The sequence below is a fragment of the Panthera uncia genome, chromosome C2 (assembly GCF_023721935.1).
Source record: "Panthera uncia isolate 11264 chromosome C2, Puncia_PCG_1.0, whole genome shotgun sequence".
Taxonomy (NCBI): Eukaryota; Metazoa; Chordata; class Mammalia; order Carnivora; family Felidae; genus Panthera; species Panthera uncia.
Window position 1 is genome coordinate 14,072,331 of NC_064810.1, and position 14,043 is coordinate 14,086,373.

Sequence of the window (14,043 nt, forward strand, 5' to 3'; positions counted from 1 at the left end):
GGGAATGTAAATTGGTACAAACACAGGAAAAAAGTACAGCGGTTCCTCAAAAATTAAAAATAGAAACACTGAATGATCCAGAAATTCCACTACTAGGTATTTATGCAAAGAACATAAAAACGTTAATTTGGAAACATATATCCACCCCTATGTTTATTGCAGCTTTATTTACAGTAGCCAAGATATGGGAATAACCTAAGTGTCCACTGATAGATGAATGGATAGGGAAGATGTGGTCACACACACACACACACACACACACGCAAGAGCATTGTGGAACCACAGAAAAGGATGAGATCTTGCCATTTGTGACAACATGGATGGACCTACAGGATACTATATAAAGTGAAATAAATCCAGACTGATAAAGACAAATACCATACAGTTTCGCTCATTTATGGAGTCTGAAAAACAAATGAATAAGTAAACAATCAAAAAGCAGAATCAGACCTATAAATACGGAGAACAAGCTGATGGTTGCCAGAAGAAGGGGGTTGGAGGATGGGCAAAGTGGATAAAGGGGAGCTGGAGATACAGGCTTCCAGTCCTGGAATAGATAAGTCACGGGAGTAAAAGGTACAGCATAAGGAATGCAGCCAATGGTATTGTAATAGCATTGTATGATGATGGATTGTCACTACATTTGTGGTGAGCGTAGTATAACACATACAGAAGTTGAACCTCTATGTTGTATACCTGAATCGAATGTAACATGGTATTTCAACTCTACCACAATTTTTTTTTAAATAAAATAAAACTAGAGTACTCTTTGTAAAAATTAGTTCCAGGGTTAGTAGATAGGGCAAATGGTGAAAATATAATGGATTTCTTCAAACATCCCCTGATTCTTCAAAGACAGGCTGCACTCTTGATTGTGGTTTTATGCTTCTGAAATGGTGGATTCTTTTTGTTTTTTTTTTTTTTTTTAATTTTTTTTTTTTCAACGTTTATTTTATTTTTTGGGACAGAGAGAGACAGAGCATGAACGGGGGAGGGACAGAGAGAGAGAGGGAGACACAGAATCGGAAACAGGCTCCAGGCTCTGAGCCATCAGCCCAGAGCCTGACGCGGGGCTCCAACTCACGGACCGTGAGATCGTGACCTGGCTGAAGCCGGACGCTTAACCGACTGCGCCACCCAGGCGCCCCTGAAATGGTGGATTCTTACAGATTATTTATGGATACAGTGATCTCTCACCTAGATTTTTCTGTAAAACTAATTCCAAATGAGGCTGTAGATTGCTAAGAAAACAGAAATGACTTTAATAATTTGCTCTTTTCCATTATCAATATTTTAGATGAATCAACCATTGTGGCTTTGGCTTTCTTGACTGACTCATCTCATTTATTTATCCAAATTCACTAAATAGTAACTAGAGTTTACTAAGGATATAAATGACATTTTTTTTTCTGAAGAATGCATACAAAGAGTCAACTGATATATGAAAAGGTGCTCAACATAACTCCTCATCAGGAAATGGCAGTCAAACGTACAATGAGATATAACCCTCACACCTGTTAAGGTGACTTTTACCAAAAAGACAACAGGAGTGTCTGAGTGGCTCAGTCATTTAAGTGTCCAACTTCAGCTCAGGTCATGATCTCATGGTTTGTGGGTTCAAGCCCCGCATTGGGCTCTGTGTTGATGGCTCAGAGCCTGGAGCCTGCTTCGGCTGTATCTCCCTCTCTCTCTGCCCCTCTCTTGCTTCCACTCTGTCTCTCAAAAATAAATAAATGTAATAATTTTATTTTTAAAAAAGACAACAGATAATGGGTCACCTGCATGGCTCAGTCAGTTAAACAGCCAATTTTAAGTTTCAGTTAAGGTCATGATCTCATGGTTCATGAGATTGAGCCCTGCATTAGGCTTTGCCCTGACAGTGTGTAACCTGCTTGGGATTTTCTTTCTCTGCCCTCCCCCCTCTTGTGTGAGGGCACTCACTCTCTTTGTCTGTCTGTCTCTCTCTCAAAATAAATAAATAAACAAACAAATAAATAAATACAACAGATAATAAGTTTTGATGAAAATATGGGAACAGAGAAGACTTGTACACTGTTGGTGGGGATGTAAATTGGTACAACCACTATGGAAAACAGTATGGAGTTTCCTCAAAAAATTAAAAATAGGACCACCATATGATCTAGAAATCCCACTTCTAGGTATATACCCATCTGACTCATTCACCACTCTGTACCCAGCACTTGACTGACACAATGGGTCAAAGGGTGTTGACTGATAGGTTGATCGATGTGGAAGTCCCTTCTGACCCACCTGCCATCAGGTTCTACTATCTTCACGGTGAGAGGTATTGACTTTTAATTCTTTTGGTTTCTCACAGTTCCTTTGAATACATGTGATATTCTTTAAAGGTTTTCAAGAAAGGTGGGTGGCAGCTAGTTTATAGTTTTTCTTCTCATAAAGCTGTATTATCAGAGTATTTTTAAAGGCCTACTTTTTAGGCACCCAGTTAACTCTGGTTGTACTAGATGCTTAGCCATGGACTCTAATTCAGTGTTTGGGTATTAATAGCTAAAATTATGTTGAACTATTTCTTTAAAAAGATAAAAGATTTCAAAAAATGAAGTATTTTATAAGATTTATAACATACAAATAGATTTTCTTCACCACCAACTTGTAGTAAATTCCACTAAATGTATATTCATGGGACATATTCCTGCCAGAAATTTCATTACTGTGATAGATTCATCCAAATCATCATATTTAGACGTTACACTCACTAATAACCTTTTATGGGTGAGAATACCAGGTGATAAACTCTATCTCAGACTACTTTCTTTTCTTAAATTTTTTAAATTTTTTCAAATGTTTATTTATTTTTGACAAATTCAGCACAGATCCAGACGTAAGGCTTAAAGCCAAGAACCGTGAGATCATGACCTGAGCTGAAGTCAGATGCTCAACCTACTGATCCACTCAGGTGCCTCTCAGACCACTTTTCTAAAAACAAATTCATCACAGCCACTATCAACTGTCATTCTGGAAGCTTCAGTCAGGGCCGCGGGGGCTCCCTTTAGCTTCTCTCCTGAAGTCTTCCTATCCAAGCCACTTTATCTCCTGTTTTCCGGTACCTTTCAAGATAGTTTCCAATTCCACAGTGACTGTCATGATTCTTTCAGCGATGCCACTGGTATCAGTGTTGTGCTAGTTCCCTGTATTTCCATCCAAGACTTTCTCCTTCCCCCATCCTTGGCAAAGAACAGATCTTGGGATTATCGGAGTGGGTTCTATCATCTGAGTAGAGGATCCCCTGGGTTCCACCATTAAGTTATGAAAACCTCTGATATCCCACCATGTGGAGAAACTGGTCCTCTGAAACTGGTCAGTGGCCTGGCTCTCTTTTGAGAAGTCTTGTAGTCATGGGTATTAGTAACCTGCAAGGCTTCCATTATGAGAAAATTATAATGCATTATCTTTGTGAAGGTAGTAAATATCTTCTATAATACAATAGATGGTTCTCATAAGATAATGTGTATGTGCTAAAGTACCATATAAACAATAAAACACTATGTAAACGTTAAACTTTGTTGAGTATTATTTGAAAGACCTCAACTTGAGTATCTACTCAATTAATATCTTTCTTGGATCACTAATACAAGCAGAGATATATGTGGGTTATTAAAAAAAACATTTATTTAAACTTGCATCAATATACTTTCCTAATTGTTTTTTTATCCCTTTTAGGGCAGAGACCCTGATTTTGTCCTCAATTATCTCCCCGTCCAAGGTCTGCAATTTCATCTCATTAAAAGTGTCCAGCAATCTAAAATTTCTTCAGTGCCCATCTAGTGACCTGTGTTTGAACCATGGTTTAATAGGAATTTTGTTCCACTTACTGGGGGAGAGACAGTGGGCTATTATATAAAGAAATATAATTTTTTGAGATGATTTTGAGCAGGAAGGCATGGAATTTGCTGCTTTAATAACTCCCATGTGGATAATCTCAATTGCAAAAGCTTCCAATATGTGAGTCTTGTATCATTAGTGGGTCATGAAATCTATTTATTGATGGTTCATCAGTACTTGTTTCAATGAGAAATAATAGAATAAAATGGGTTGGGATGGGATGAGAGGGGACAGAAAATGTTAGCGTCGCCTTATACACTTTTTTTTTTCTGAAAGTTTGGTTTTTGAAAGAGGGGAAGAGGGAGAGAAGTGCATAGATTGTGAAGTAACATCTGTTTCTCAGTATGGGACAGGATGACACAAATTGGAAAGCCTCTGCTCTGTGAGAATCTTCCTTTGGGCGCATTGCCCAACTGCATGGTGAGGCCGGCTGTGTCAGGGATGGTGTGGACATTCTGCGAGAAGAGTTGTCCCGGATACATTTTTAAAGATTCACATACATAGAAGGAGAAATAATAAAATTCCTACTCAAATTGTCCATTTGAATTGTACACTATTTGAAAACTATTTTCTTCCTTAGCAAGATAAAACTTATTATTTCTAATGTACTTAAATACACATGGGGATTTTCTTTCTACTACTTTAGTTTGTTTTTGTTTTTTTTTTTTTTAACTGCCCTGTATTTTGTTTGAGGATAAGAACTGTCTTCTCATCTTTGTAGACCCAAGGGCAGTGCAGTGACAGCCACACAGTTGACATTCAGTAAATGTTTGCTACCTATCCTCTAATGAAATCTTCATGTTTTAGGACATGCAAATCAAAACTAATAAAATAATAGCAGGAAGAATTGATTATCAGCTGCCTTCCATCAGTTAACAAGTGTTTTTTTTTTTTGTTTTGTTTTTTGTTTTTGTTTTGTTCTTACGTAATGTCTTCTGTTTTGTTTTAAACATTTTTTAACGTTTATTTATTTTGGAGAGAGAGACACAGAGACAGAGTGCGAGCGGGGGAGGGGGCAGAGAGAGACACACACACAGAATCCGAAACAGGCTCCAGGCTCCGAGCTGTCAGCCCAGAGTCCGATGCGGGGTTGAACCCACAAACCGCAAGATCATGACCTGAGCTGAAGTCAAATACTTAACCCACTGAGCCACCCAGGAGCCCCACATAATTTCTTCTTTAAATCCCTAGACTAATCCTGCCAAATAGAAGATTTAATCTAATGGTAAAAAATGAAGAAATTGAGGCAAAAATGTAAGTCACCAAACTCACCAGCTCGCATGCCAGAAAAAATCGTCTGTGATAACAAAGTTTAAAAGGAAGAAAAACAGGGGCACCTGGATGGCTCAATTGGTTAAGCATCCAACTTTCAGCTTCAGGTCATGATCTCCCGGTTGATGAGTTTGTGCCCCGCACTGGGCTCTATGCTGACAGCGTAGATTGGGATTCTTGGTCTCCCTCTTTCTCTGTCTCTCTTCCTCTGTCTGGCCCTCCCCTTCCTCGCCCTTCGCACATGCACAAGCGAGCTCTCTCTCTCAAAAATAAATAAAAACATTTAAAAAATGGAAGGAAAACAGTTAGATTTCTCAAGAATGTGTGGAAACTAAGAAATGGGATCTTAAGTCATCTTTCTACCACATCCCAGCTCATAGGGTGCTCAGGATCTCAGCCTTTCAATAAATACTCTCTGTCTTTGTCTCTTTGTCTCTTTCACTCTCTTCAGTTACTTGGTCTTAGTGGTTTTAGAAAACACTTTTAAAAAAGGAAAACATTTTTCTTCTTAATAGAGCTTATGTCAAGTTTTATTTTTAATAGATCCCATTATGTATATCAAATACAACATGGTTGTGTACATAAAATGGTTGTGTATGACTTCACTCATATGAGGACTTTAAGGTACAAAACGATGAACATATGGGAATGGAAGCAAAAACAATATAAAAACAGGGAGGGGGACAAATCATAAGAGACTCTTAAATATGGAGATCAAACAGAGGGTTACTGGAGAGGTTGTGGGAGGGGGATGGGCTAAATGGGTAAGAGGCATTAGGAATCTACTCCTGAAATCGTTGTTGCACTATATGCTAACTAGCTTGGATGTAAATTAAAAAAAGAAATTAAAGAAAGAAAACAAGAAATAAAAAATGGTTGTATATGCAACAGAATAAAAAATATAAAGAAGTAATGAATAGTTATATATACCCATTGAAATATAGGGTATCTTTGAGGATTGAGGGGAACAGTGGAAAAACTAAATAAATCCTAATTTCTCATAATAGACTCTGTACAAAATTGGCATATTTTAAGGAAATGAAATGAATTTACAATTAATTGACCACAGCTTCACAGCAGCCCGGTAGTATGAGCTTGAGCAATTTAGATTTATCATTATAGACTTCCATTACTCTGTTTCAATATGCAGCAAAAATATTCTGAGCATGACATATGAAAGAGGAAAATTAAAATGTTCCCTATTCTTAATTTTCTTGCTGGTTCTTTTTGTGTTCCCTGTACAATTATGTAAAATCCAATTACTTAAGTCAATATCATAATAGTTAGAAATCTCTACTTTAGTAGTTATGAGAATGTGGTAGCCAAATGGGTTTATAGAGAATGCAGTGTATCTTATACAAGAAAAGCTGCTCTTCGCTTATGTCTTCTGCATGAACACTCCTGTCTTCGCACAGAGATGTAAATCTAGGTGGGATTTCTCTTCAGTTGCATGCAATATCATCTACTTCTCCACACTATTTCTTTTTTATTATTATCATTCCTCCATTTGTGCTCTACTTATCCAAATAAATATTCTTCTTAAAAATTTTTTTATTATGTATTTATTTTTGAGAGAGAGAGTGCAAACAGGGGAGGGGCAGAGAGAGAGGGAGACACAGAATCCGAAGCAGGCTCCAGGCTCTGAGCTGTCTACACAGAGCCTGATGTGGGGCTCGAATCCACAAACCACGAGATCATGACCTGAGCCAAAGTTGGACGCTTAACTGACTGAGCCACCCAGGTACCCCTCAAATAAATATTCTTAAATACTTCATCATATATCCTGCCACATCCTTGTAGAATGTTTTTTTAGCATTCATTTGCCTTTTCCAGAGAATAAATTTGTAGAAATGCAATTTATTAATGGCACAAAATGCTAATAACTAAATACTCCAATATCTAAGATCTTTGAAAAAGTACTGCTCAGTATTTCCTTGATGTCAAATGCTTAGATAATGTTAATAAGTAAAATATATACTACTTTAGTACCTAGAAGATTGTGACAGTTCACCGTTCTCAGGACGCGTACTCTTTTATTTATTTTACTCCTTGTAGTGGGTTATATGGTTTTAAAATAAATAGAGTTTTAAAAGTAGAACTGAGTTTATAATATACTACTAACTGTGTGATTAGAGACAAATAAACTCCTTCGTACTTCACATGTCTTAAAAAAAACAGACAAACAAGCAAACAAACGAACAAACAAACAAAACCAGATACCCAACCCAACTCTTTATGTTGCTTCATGGGTTATAAGAATATATTGTTATAGCATGCATTATTAAAAATAAAAGCCCACAAAATTTTGACCACTGCTTTTAGCAATAACATAAAAGTGAATAGGCTAATGATTTCAATTTTTTATAGCTAATTTTTATTTTTAGGTATAAGGATGGATCAATTGCTAACATTTTATTAAACAATACCCTGAAAGTAACAAATTATGTGGAAGACAACGTCCTTGTCATGAGGGCTCCTCTCAGACAAGCTGGCAAGAGTTGGAAAGTAAGTTATAGCCCACAACCACAAAATAATTCCAGTACCTTCCTGACCAGAAGGATTCTACTAACAAAACATGAAAAAAGAAAAAGTGAACTAAAAATCCTATTGCAAATGAAATATTGACTAAAACAATCAAATTAAAGTTCTCATTTTAAATTATATCCCCCCAAAGCATATTCAATTTAGGTGACAGAAGGAAATTCTAAAATTATTACTCAGGAATTTCCAGTGTTCTCCAATTCCTTATGCAGCATAATATAAATTTGTTACCATGATATCCATGGCCAGATAACCTTTCTGGTTCAAGCTCTTTTCCACTTGCAAAGGGAAAAGGAGGGCCCTTGAACTTCCTCAAACAAGTGCTTTGCACGTTGAACTTGTCCTATTTTCTTTCCTGTGATTTTGCTCTGCCTGTCCAAATGCATTATCCTCTAAGTCCCAACCTGAGCTTTACATTTCTGGAAAAAGTCCTCCAATCTTCACTTCTTTTCTCATGAGATTATGTCAGTCTAACTACAGTTATAGTTAGTTTGTAATGTTGTTGATAGCTGCGTGTCAATTCCATTACACTGTTGCTTAAACTTGCACCCTCCAAGACCTAGCATAAACCCTGGCATATAGCAGGGACAAGTAAATATTTATTTAATGAGCTTGTCTTCTTGTATTTGAAATATGAATCCCTTTGAGTAGATGCTTGTTAGCATGAAATATTTGGTAGACACACCTGAAGAAGTTCATAGACAGTAAAGTGCCCATATGATGAACTGAAATGAGGTGTCGAGATACTTAGAGAGTAAAGCTCGTGGTACCAGCTTCAAAGCTTCAAAATGAAGAAATGTAGCTTATGATCAGCTCCATCACTTCTGGTAGATACTAAAAGAATTGAAGGTGTTTTGTTTTGTTTTGTGTGTGTGTGTGTGTGTGTGTAGTGTGCATAATGGGTCAGACCAACTGAAGAATGCTCTCAGAATACCCAAAGGTATTAAAGCAGAGTCCATAAACCAGAAATTGGTCTCAATTGGTCTTAATTACCTGAAAGAAAGTAAAAAGGTAATCTAAGTCTTGCTATTTCTTCTAGGTCTAGGATGATCAAAGAACGGGTGTGATCCTAACAGACAACTTAGATGTTCTGGAACCGAGAAGTTCATCACAAACAGTGCCATTTCCCCCCTCTAATTGCAGTTGAACCAGTCATTGAAATTATAAACATCATCACAATTACCACATTCATCTGCAACAGTGGAATAATATTTACCAAGTGAGTAGCTCAACATTATTTTAGATTTATGAAATATCCATGCATTTATTCAGTAGTCCTCACCCGTAATACTTTATTCATGCAGGGAGCAATACAATATTGTATTTTCACTGTCCTATCTCCATCCCAATTGGGTGATAGGTCCAGTGTTCACCGTTAAGAACTATCCCAAGCAGCTCACGTCCCAAATACCCATCTAAATCAGAGGTTCCAAACAAAAGAATAATTTTGCCTCCAGAGGACAATTGGCAAGGTCTGGAGACATATGCAATTGCCACAACAGAAGTATGGTGTGTGTGGGGAAGGTGGGGGAGGCAGTGCTACTGGCATCTAGTGGAAGAGGCCAGGGATGCTGCTAAACATCTTAGGACGCACAAGACAGCTCTATCCTAACAAAGAAAGATCCAACCCAAATGTGAATAGTGCCAAGAGCCCTGGAAACCACGGAGACAGTAAATGCTTGGTTAAAGTGCAAGAAACAAAGCAAAAAGGTAGAGAATGATAAGAGAAGGGCATGACCAAAGGCGGGGGGGGGGGGGTGGATCATGACAAAGTAAGCGAATAGAGCAAACATGAGAAATATGATGATGCGAAATAGCACAAGATGGGCAAACAGATTAACATTTATCGTGGAAAATAAATTCTCCGAACGTTGCCCTCTGCCCTAATATGTTTCACGTGCCGAGCTAGGCCTGAGTTGTGTTTTTAGTAGTACTATGCTGGAGAGTGTGGGGTGATCATTAGCAGAAAGGAAATTATTCCTATGAATACACATAAATGTGTATTAAGAGGTTTCAATATTCCAGTGAGCCATCACAAGACTGCTAGAAATCTCTCTTACAAATTAGACATGAGTCTCTGAGAAAACGATCTTAAAAAACTATGAACATAATTTTATAGACTGAGAGGAAGATTCTTTATAAGTAAAATTTTAATTTAATCTTGCTTAAAGTCTTGGGCACAAATTTAAACTATATATTTTAGGAGATAGGTACTGTCAGCCCATATTTTCAAGAAAATGGAGACCATGGTAGTTAATTTTGTTTAGTGTTTATTATTATTATTTTTTTGGGGGGGGGAGGGGCAGTGAAAGAGGAGAGAGAGGATCCCAAGCAGACTCCACGCTGTCGGCACAGAGCCTGACTTGGGACTCCATTTCACAAACTGTGAGATCATGACCTGAGCTGAAATCAAGAGCCGGATGCTTAACTGAGCCAGCTAGGCGCCCCACCAATAAATCCCTTTTAGGGAAAACCCTATTTGGCATCTATTTATCAAAGGACTACAACTAACACATTGGATCAGCAACCAGGTTTGTTTATTTTTTTGTTTTAATTTTTTAATGTTAATTTTTGTTTTTGAGAGAGAGATAGAGCATGAGCCAGGTAGGGGCAGAGAGAGAAGAAGACAGGGAATCTGAAGCAGGCTCTAGGCTCTGAACTGTGAGATCATGACCTGAGCCGAAGTCAGACGCTTAACTGACTGAGCCGCCCAGACACCCCAAGATTTGTTTATTTTTTTATATGAAGTGGTAACTTACTCTTTGGATTGTCAGTAATGAGTTTTGTGTGATTTACTCATGTTTTTTTTGAAATCATTTTTGTTTTATTACTATTGAAACTTAAATTTTTTTGTCTCCATTACTGCACTTGCTACATGATGGTGAGTTAGAATTGTATGTGTGTGAACTTCATGAAGGCAGGGAATTTAGGCCTTTGTTCAGAACAATGTCTTGTCTATAATCAGAAATCAATAAATATTTTTCCAACGAATGCCTAACTAAAATAATTCTCTAAAGCAATCAGATGAACAAATCCACCTACCAGGGGAAATAAACCTTTTAACATGCAATATATGACATGTATTTGAATTGTGCTTTAAATTTCTTGTTTCCTATTGAGTAACTTATGTCATATGAAACAGATAATACAAAACAAAACAAAAAGATGCTTTCCTAATGAAGACAGTCAAAGGTGCGTGATGCATTCAATACATGTACCATATGAATAAAAAAATGGAATGCCATAATTCATGGTAGAAAAAAAGTTTATTTTAAATGCCAATTCTAGGGATGCCTGGGTGGCTCAGTCGGTTGGGCAGCTGACTTCGGCTCGGGTTGTGATCTCATGGTCCATGAGTCTGTGAGTTCGAGTCCCGCATCGGGCTCTGTGCTGACAGCTCAGAGCCTGAGCCTGCTTCAAGCTCTGTGTCATCCTCTCTCTCTGTACCCCCTCCGCTCACACTCTGTCTCTCTCTCTCTCTCTCAAAAATAAATAAACGTTAAAAATTGTTTAAATGCCAATTCTATTTGAAATTTAAGTGAAAGAATTCTAAGATAACAATAAGAGAAAAATCTTAGAAAGAAAGTAACAGAAGGGATTCTGGGCATTGACATAAGAATGAAACTTCAACATATATCTCATATGTCTGATTTAGAAAAAAAGGTCACTTTGTCCACAGTGAATCACATACTTCTGGGAGGACTGTGACGGCAAGTCCTGCTGAAGGAGATGGTCGGTGATTGCAGATATTGGACAAGCTGCATGTTAACATTTCATAAGGTACAAACATAACCGTGAGATAATGGGGGATATTCAGTAAGCTGACCTAAAAAAGCGAGAGCTAAAAGCTGGTTGGTTACAAGTTGACTGGCAACTCCTGGAAGAAAAATAAGTTGGACGACAGAAGCTGGACCCACAGCCCAGAGATTGGAAACCAGTGCTCCCATAACCAAAAGACCCAAGGCCAATGTTTCCACATCCCAGAGATCCAGTGTAATTTGTTTGGCAGGGCCCGAAGAAGATGGAATTCTTTGGACGGAAGCAAGATGTCTGGTAGGATCTGGCCCCAGTACAGGATGTCCAGCAGCTGGTGGGCTCACAGTAGGTCTCCTGGCAGCCACCAAAGAGAGAGGAGCCCAGCTGGCAGGTGCTGGGAGAGTAGACTGCATTGCTGGGGTAGAAAGAGTCATAGGTGGAAACGGGGTGCCCCAGGTAACCTCCAAGAGAGCTGGAGGAGAAGCTTCCAGAACTGCGGTTGTAGTGCATGTTGGGGGTTCTGAGTTCAGCTGAGTTGCAGAGAGGTTTGGTGAGTGTGACTGTTACCTTCTACTGGAACCTTATTATATACCCTAGCAATGGGGTAGTAGCATGTGCCCTTTTTAATAAGAATGCTTAATTAGGCTCCAGTCAAAATGAAATCCATTAACCATCAAAGCCCTTTTTTATGAACAAAGACTTTTAAATGAAAGAATCTCATTAGTTTTTCAAAGCGATTGTTCATGAGGTAAAAATGTCACCTCTCATTCACCTGGTTTGAGTGGATGAATGTAATTGTATGGTAAGTGTCCCTTTAAGATTGGTGTTTTATTCATCTACCCCTCAAGATATTGTATCGAATGGGTAACACAGTCAGAAATTTGCCATGTTTAAAGTTCTCAAAAAAGTGCTTTGTAGGCTGGAGGGGATATTTATTTTGTTCCAAGTTTAGGAACCCAATTGAGAACAACAACAACAACAACAAAATCCGTACTCTCTGTTTCCTCTCCCAAATCTTGTGGCCCTTATAGAAGAAATAAACCCCTATGCACTCCTAATTGATGGAAAAGCTAAATGAATATCCTACACATTTGGATTTTGGTTTTCCTACAACACAAGTGCCCAAGCTGCTTTTGTGTGTATAAGTATTTGATTTAAAAATAGAGGGTCTAATATCTGCAGGAGTACTTTGAAGATTACATTGTAAAAATACTGAAGTCGGGGAATCCTTGCCCTGAAGTTGACTTGCTTCCTGTTAGAGTCACCGATAAATCGTCAAAAACTCTTCATCCCTATAAAGTTTAAGTAATTTTTTGGTGGTGTTGATGTGATTGAAAATGAGAGAATAAGCACTACACATAAAAAAAAATGGGTCTTTTAGCCTCACAGTTTCCTCTCATAGGGTGGGAATTTTACTATAGAAGGTAAAGGAAATCAAGAAATTAGGAAAGTGTCTACGCTATGTAGACTTCAAAGAAATAACAAATGTTTGAAGGATTCATGGTTACAAATGACTTTTATAAATTGAAATGGGGTGGGGGAAATCAGAAAAGACGATAATGTGAAATTCAGAATGAATGCCTTTGATTCTGCCCAGAGAATTAGTATCATTAGTATCTTTCTGGACTCTCCGGCCCAGGTCATCATTGACTGCAAATGGAGTAGTGCATGGTTACAGGAAATGGCTTAAAATCTCCTGTGGGAATGGGCAAACCTCCTAGGATGCCCATCTTCAAAAATTGAAATCTTGTCCAGTGGAAATGAGCTGAGACCCATTCCAGAAAGAACTGAGATTCAGCTAAAAATCTAAGACAAGCCACTGTTGTAGGTAATGAGATTTCCATCTTGAGGGCACTGGGAATAGCTTATCAGGATGTTGTCAATGGGATTCCAACCTGGTAGAGGACTGGAGATAATTGTTAAACTCCCTTCCAAATTGTAGACTTCATGGGTCTGAACTTTTTGAGTAGATGAATTGGTTTTCAAGAATGTTTCATATATTACCCAACATAGTTTGTCCTCTTTCTAAAATAAGCAAATCTTATTTATTAGGCTTCTTAATTATGAATAGCAGAAAGCATTCTACTATATTCCAAACCTTCCTATTTTATTTGTGTATAAAATATTGAACATTGGGGTGCCTGGGTGGCTCAGTCAGTTGAGCATCCAACTCTTGATTTCAGCTCAGGTCATGATCCCAGAGTTGTGAGAATGAGCCTTGTGGCAGGCCCTATGCTGAGCGTGGAGACTTCTTAAGACTCTCTCTCTCCATCTGCCCCTCTCCCCCGCTGACAATCTTTCTCTCTCTGTCTCAAAAACAAAAATAAAAACAAAAACAAAAATATGGAACACCAAAACATCCGTGTATTCAACTCACCTAAATCGAATTTGCTTGCTTGTTTGGATGTCATCTGCTCTTATATAAGCTGTTTCTGTGGAAGAATATTCTATAAGTCAGGTATTAGGGATTTTTTTTTACATTCTTACCTCCACAAAATGGAGGTTTTTGCACTCCAACACTTTTGTTCAGAAGTGGAAAGGAAATGCTCTACGGTGAAATGAACAAATCAAACAGCACAGAAGCCACAGGAAGATAAACTTTCTCAATCT

At 38.0% G+C, this 14,043-nt stretch overlaps 1 protein-coding gene across 1 annotated transcript; it reads right to left on the reverse strand.

Annotated features, from left to right (window-relative positions):
• Positions 1-11,490: 11,490 nt before the first annotated feature.
• LOC125922073 (keratin-associated protein 15-1) lies at positions 11,491-11,955 on the reverse strand. The gene has a single exon (XM_049629960.1). It carries the CDS (start codon positions 11,941-11,943, stop codon positions 11,491-11,493), a length of 453 nt encoding a protein of 150 aa, XP_049485917.1. The 5' UTR covers positions 11,944-11,955.
• Between the last annotated feature and the right edge of the window lie 2,088 nt (positions 11,956-14,043).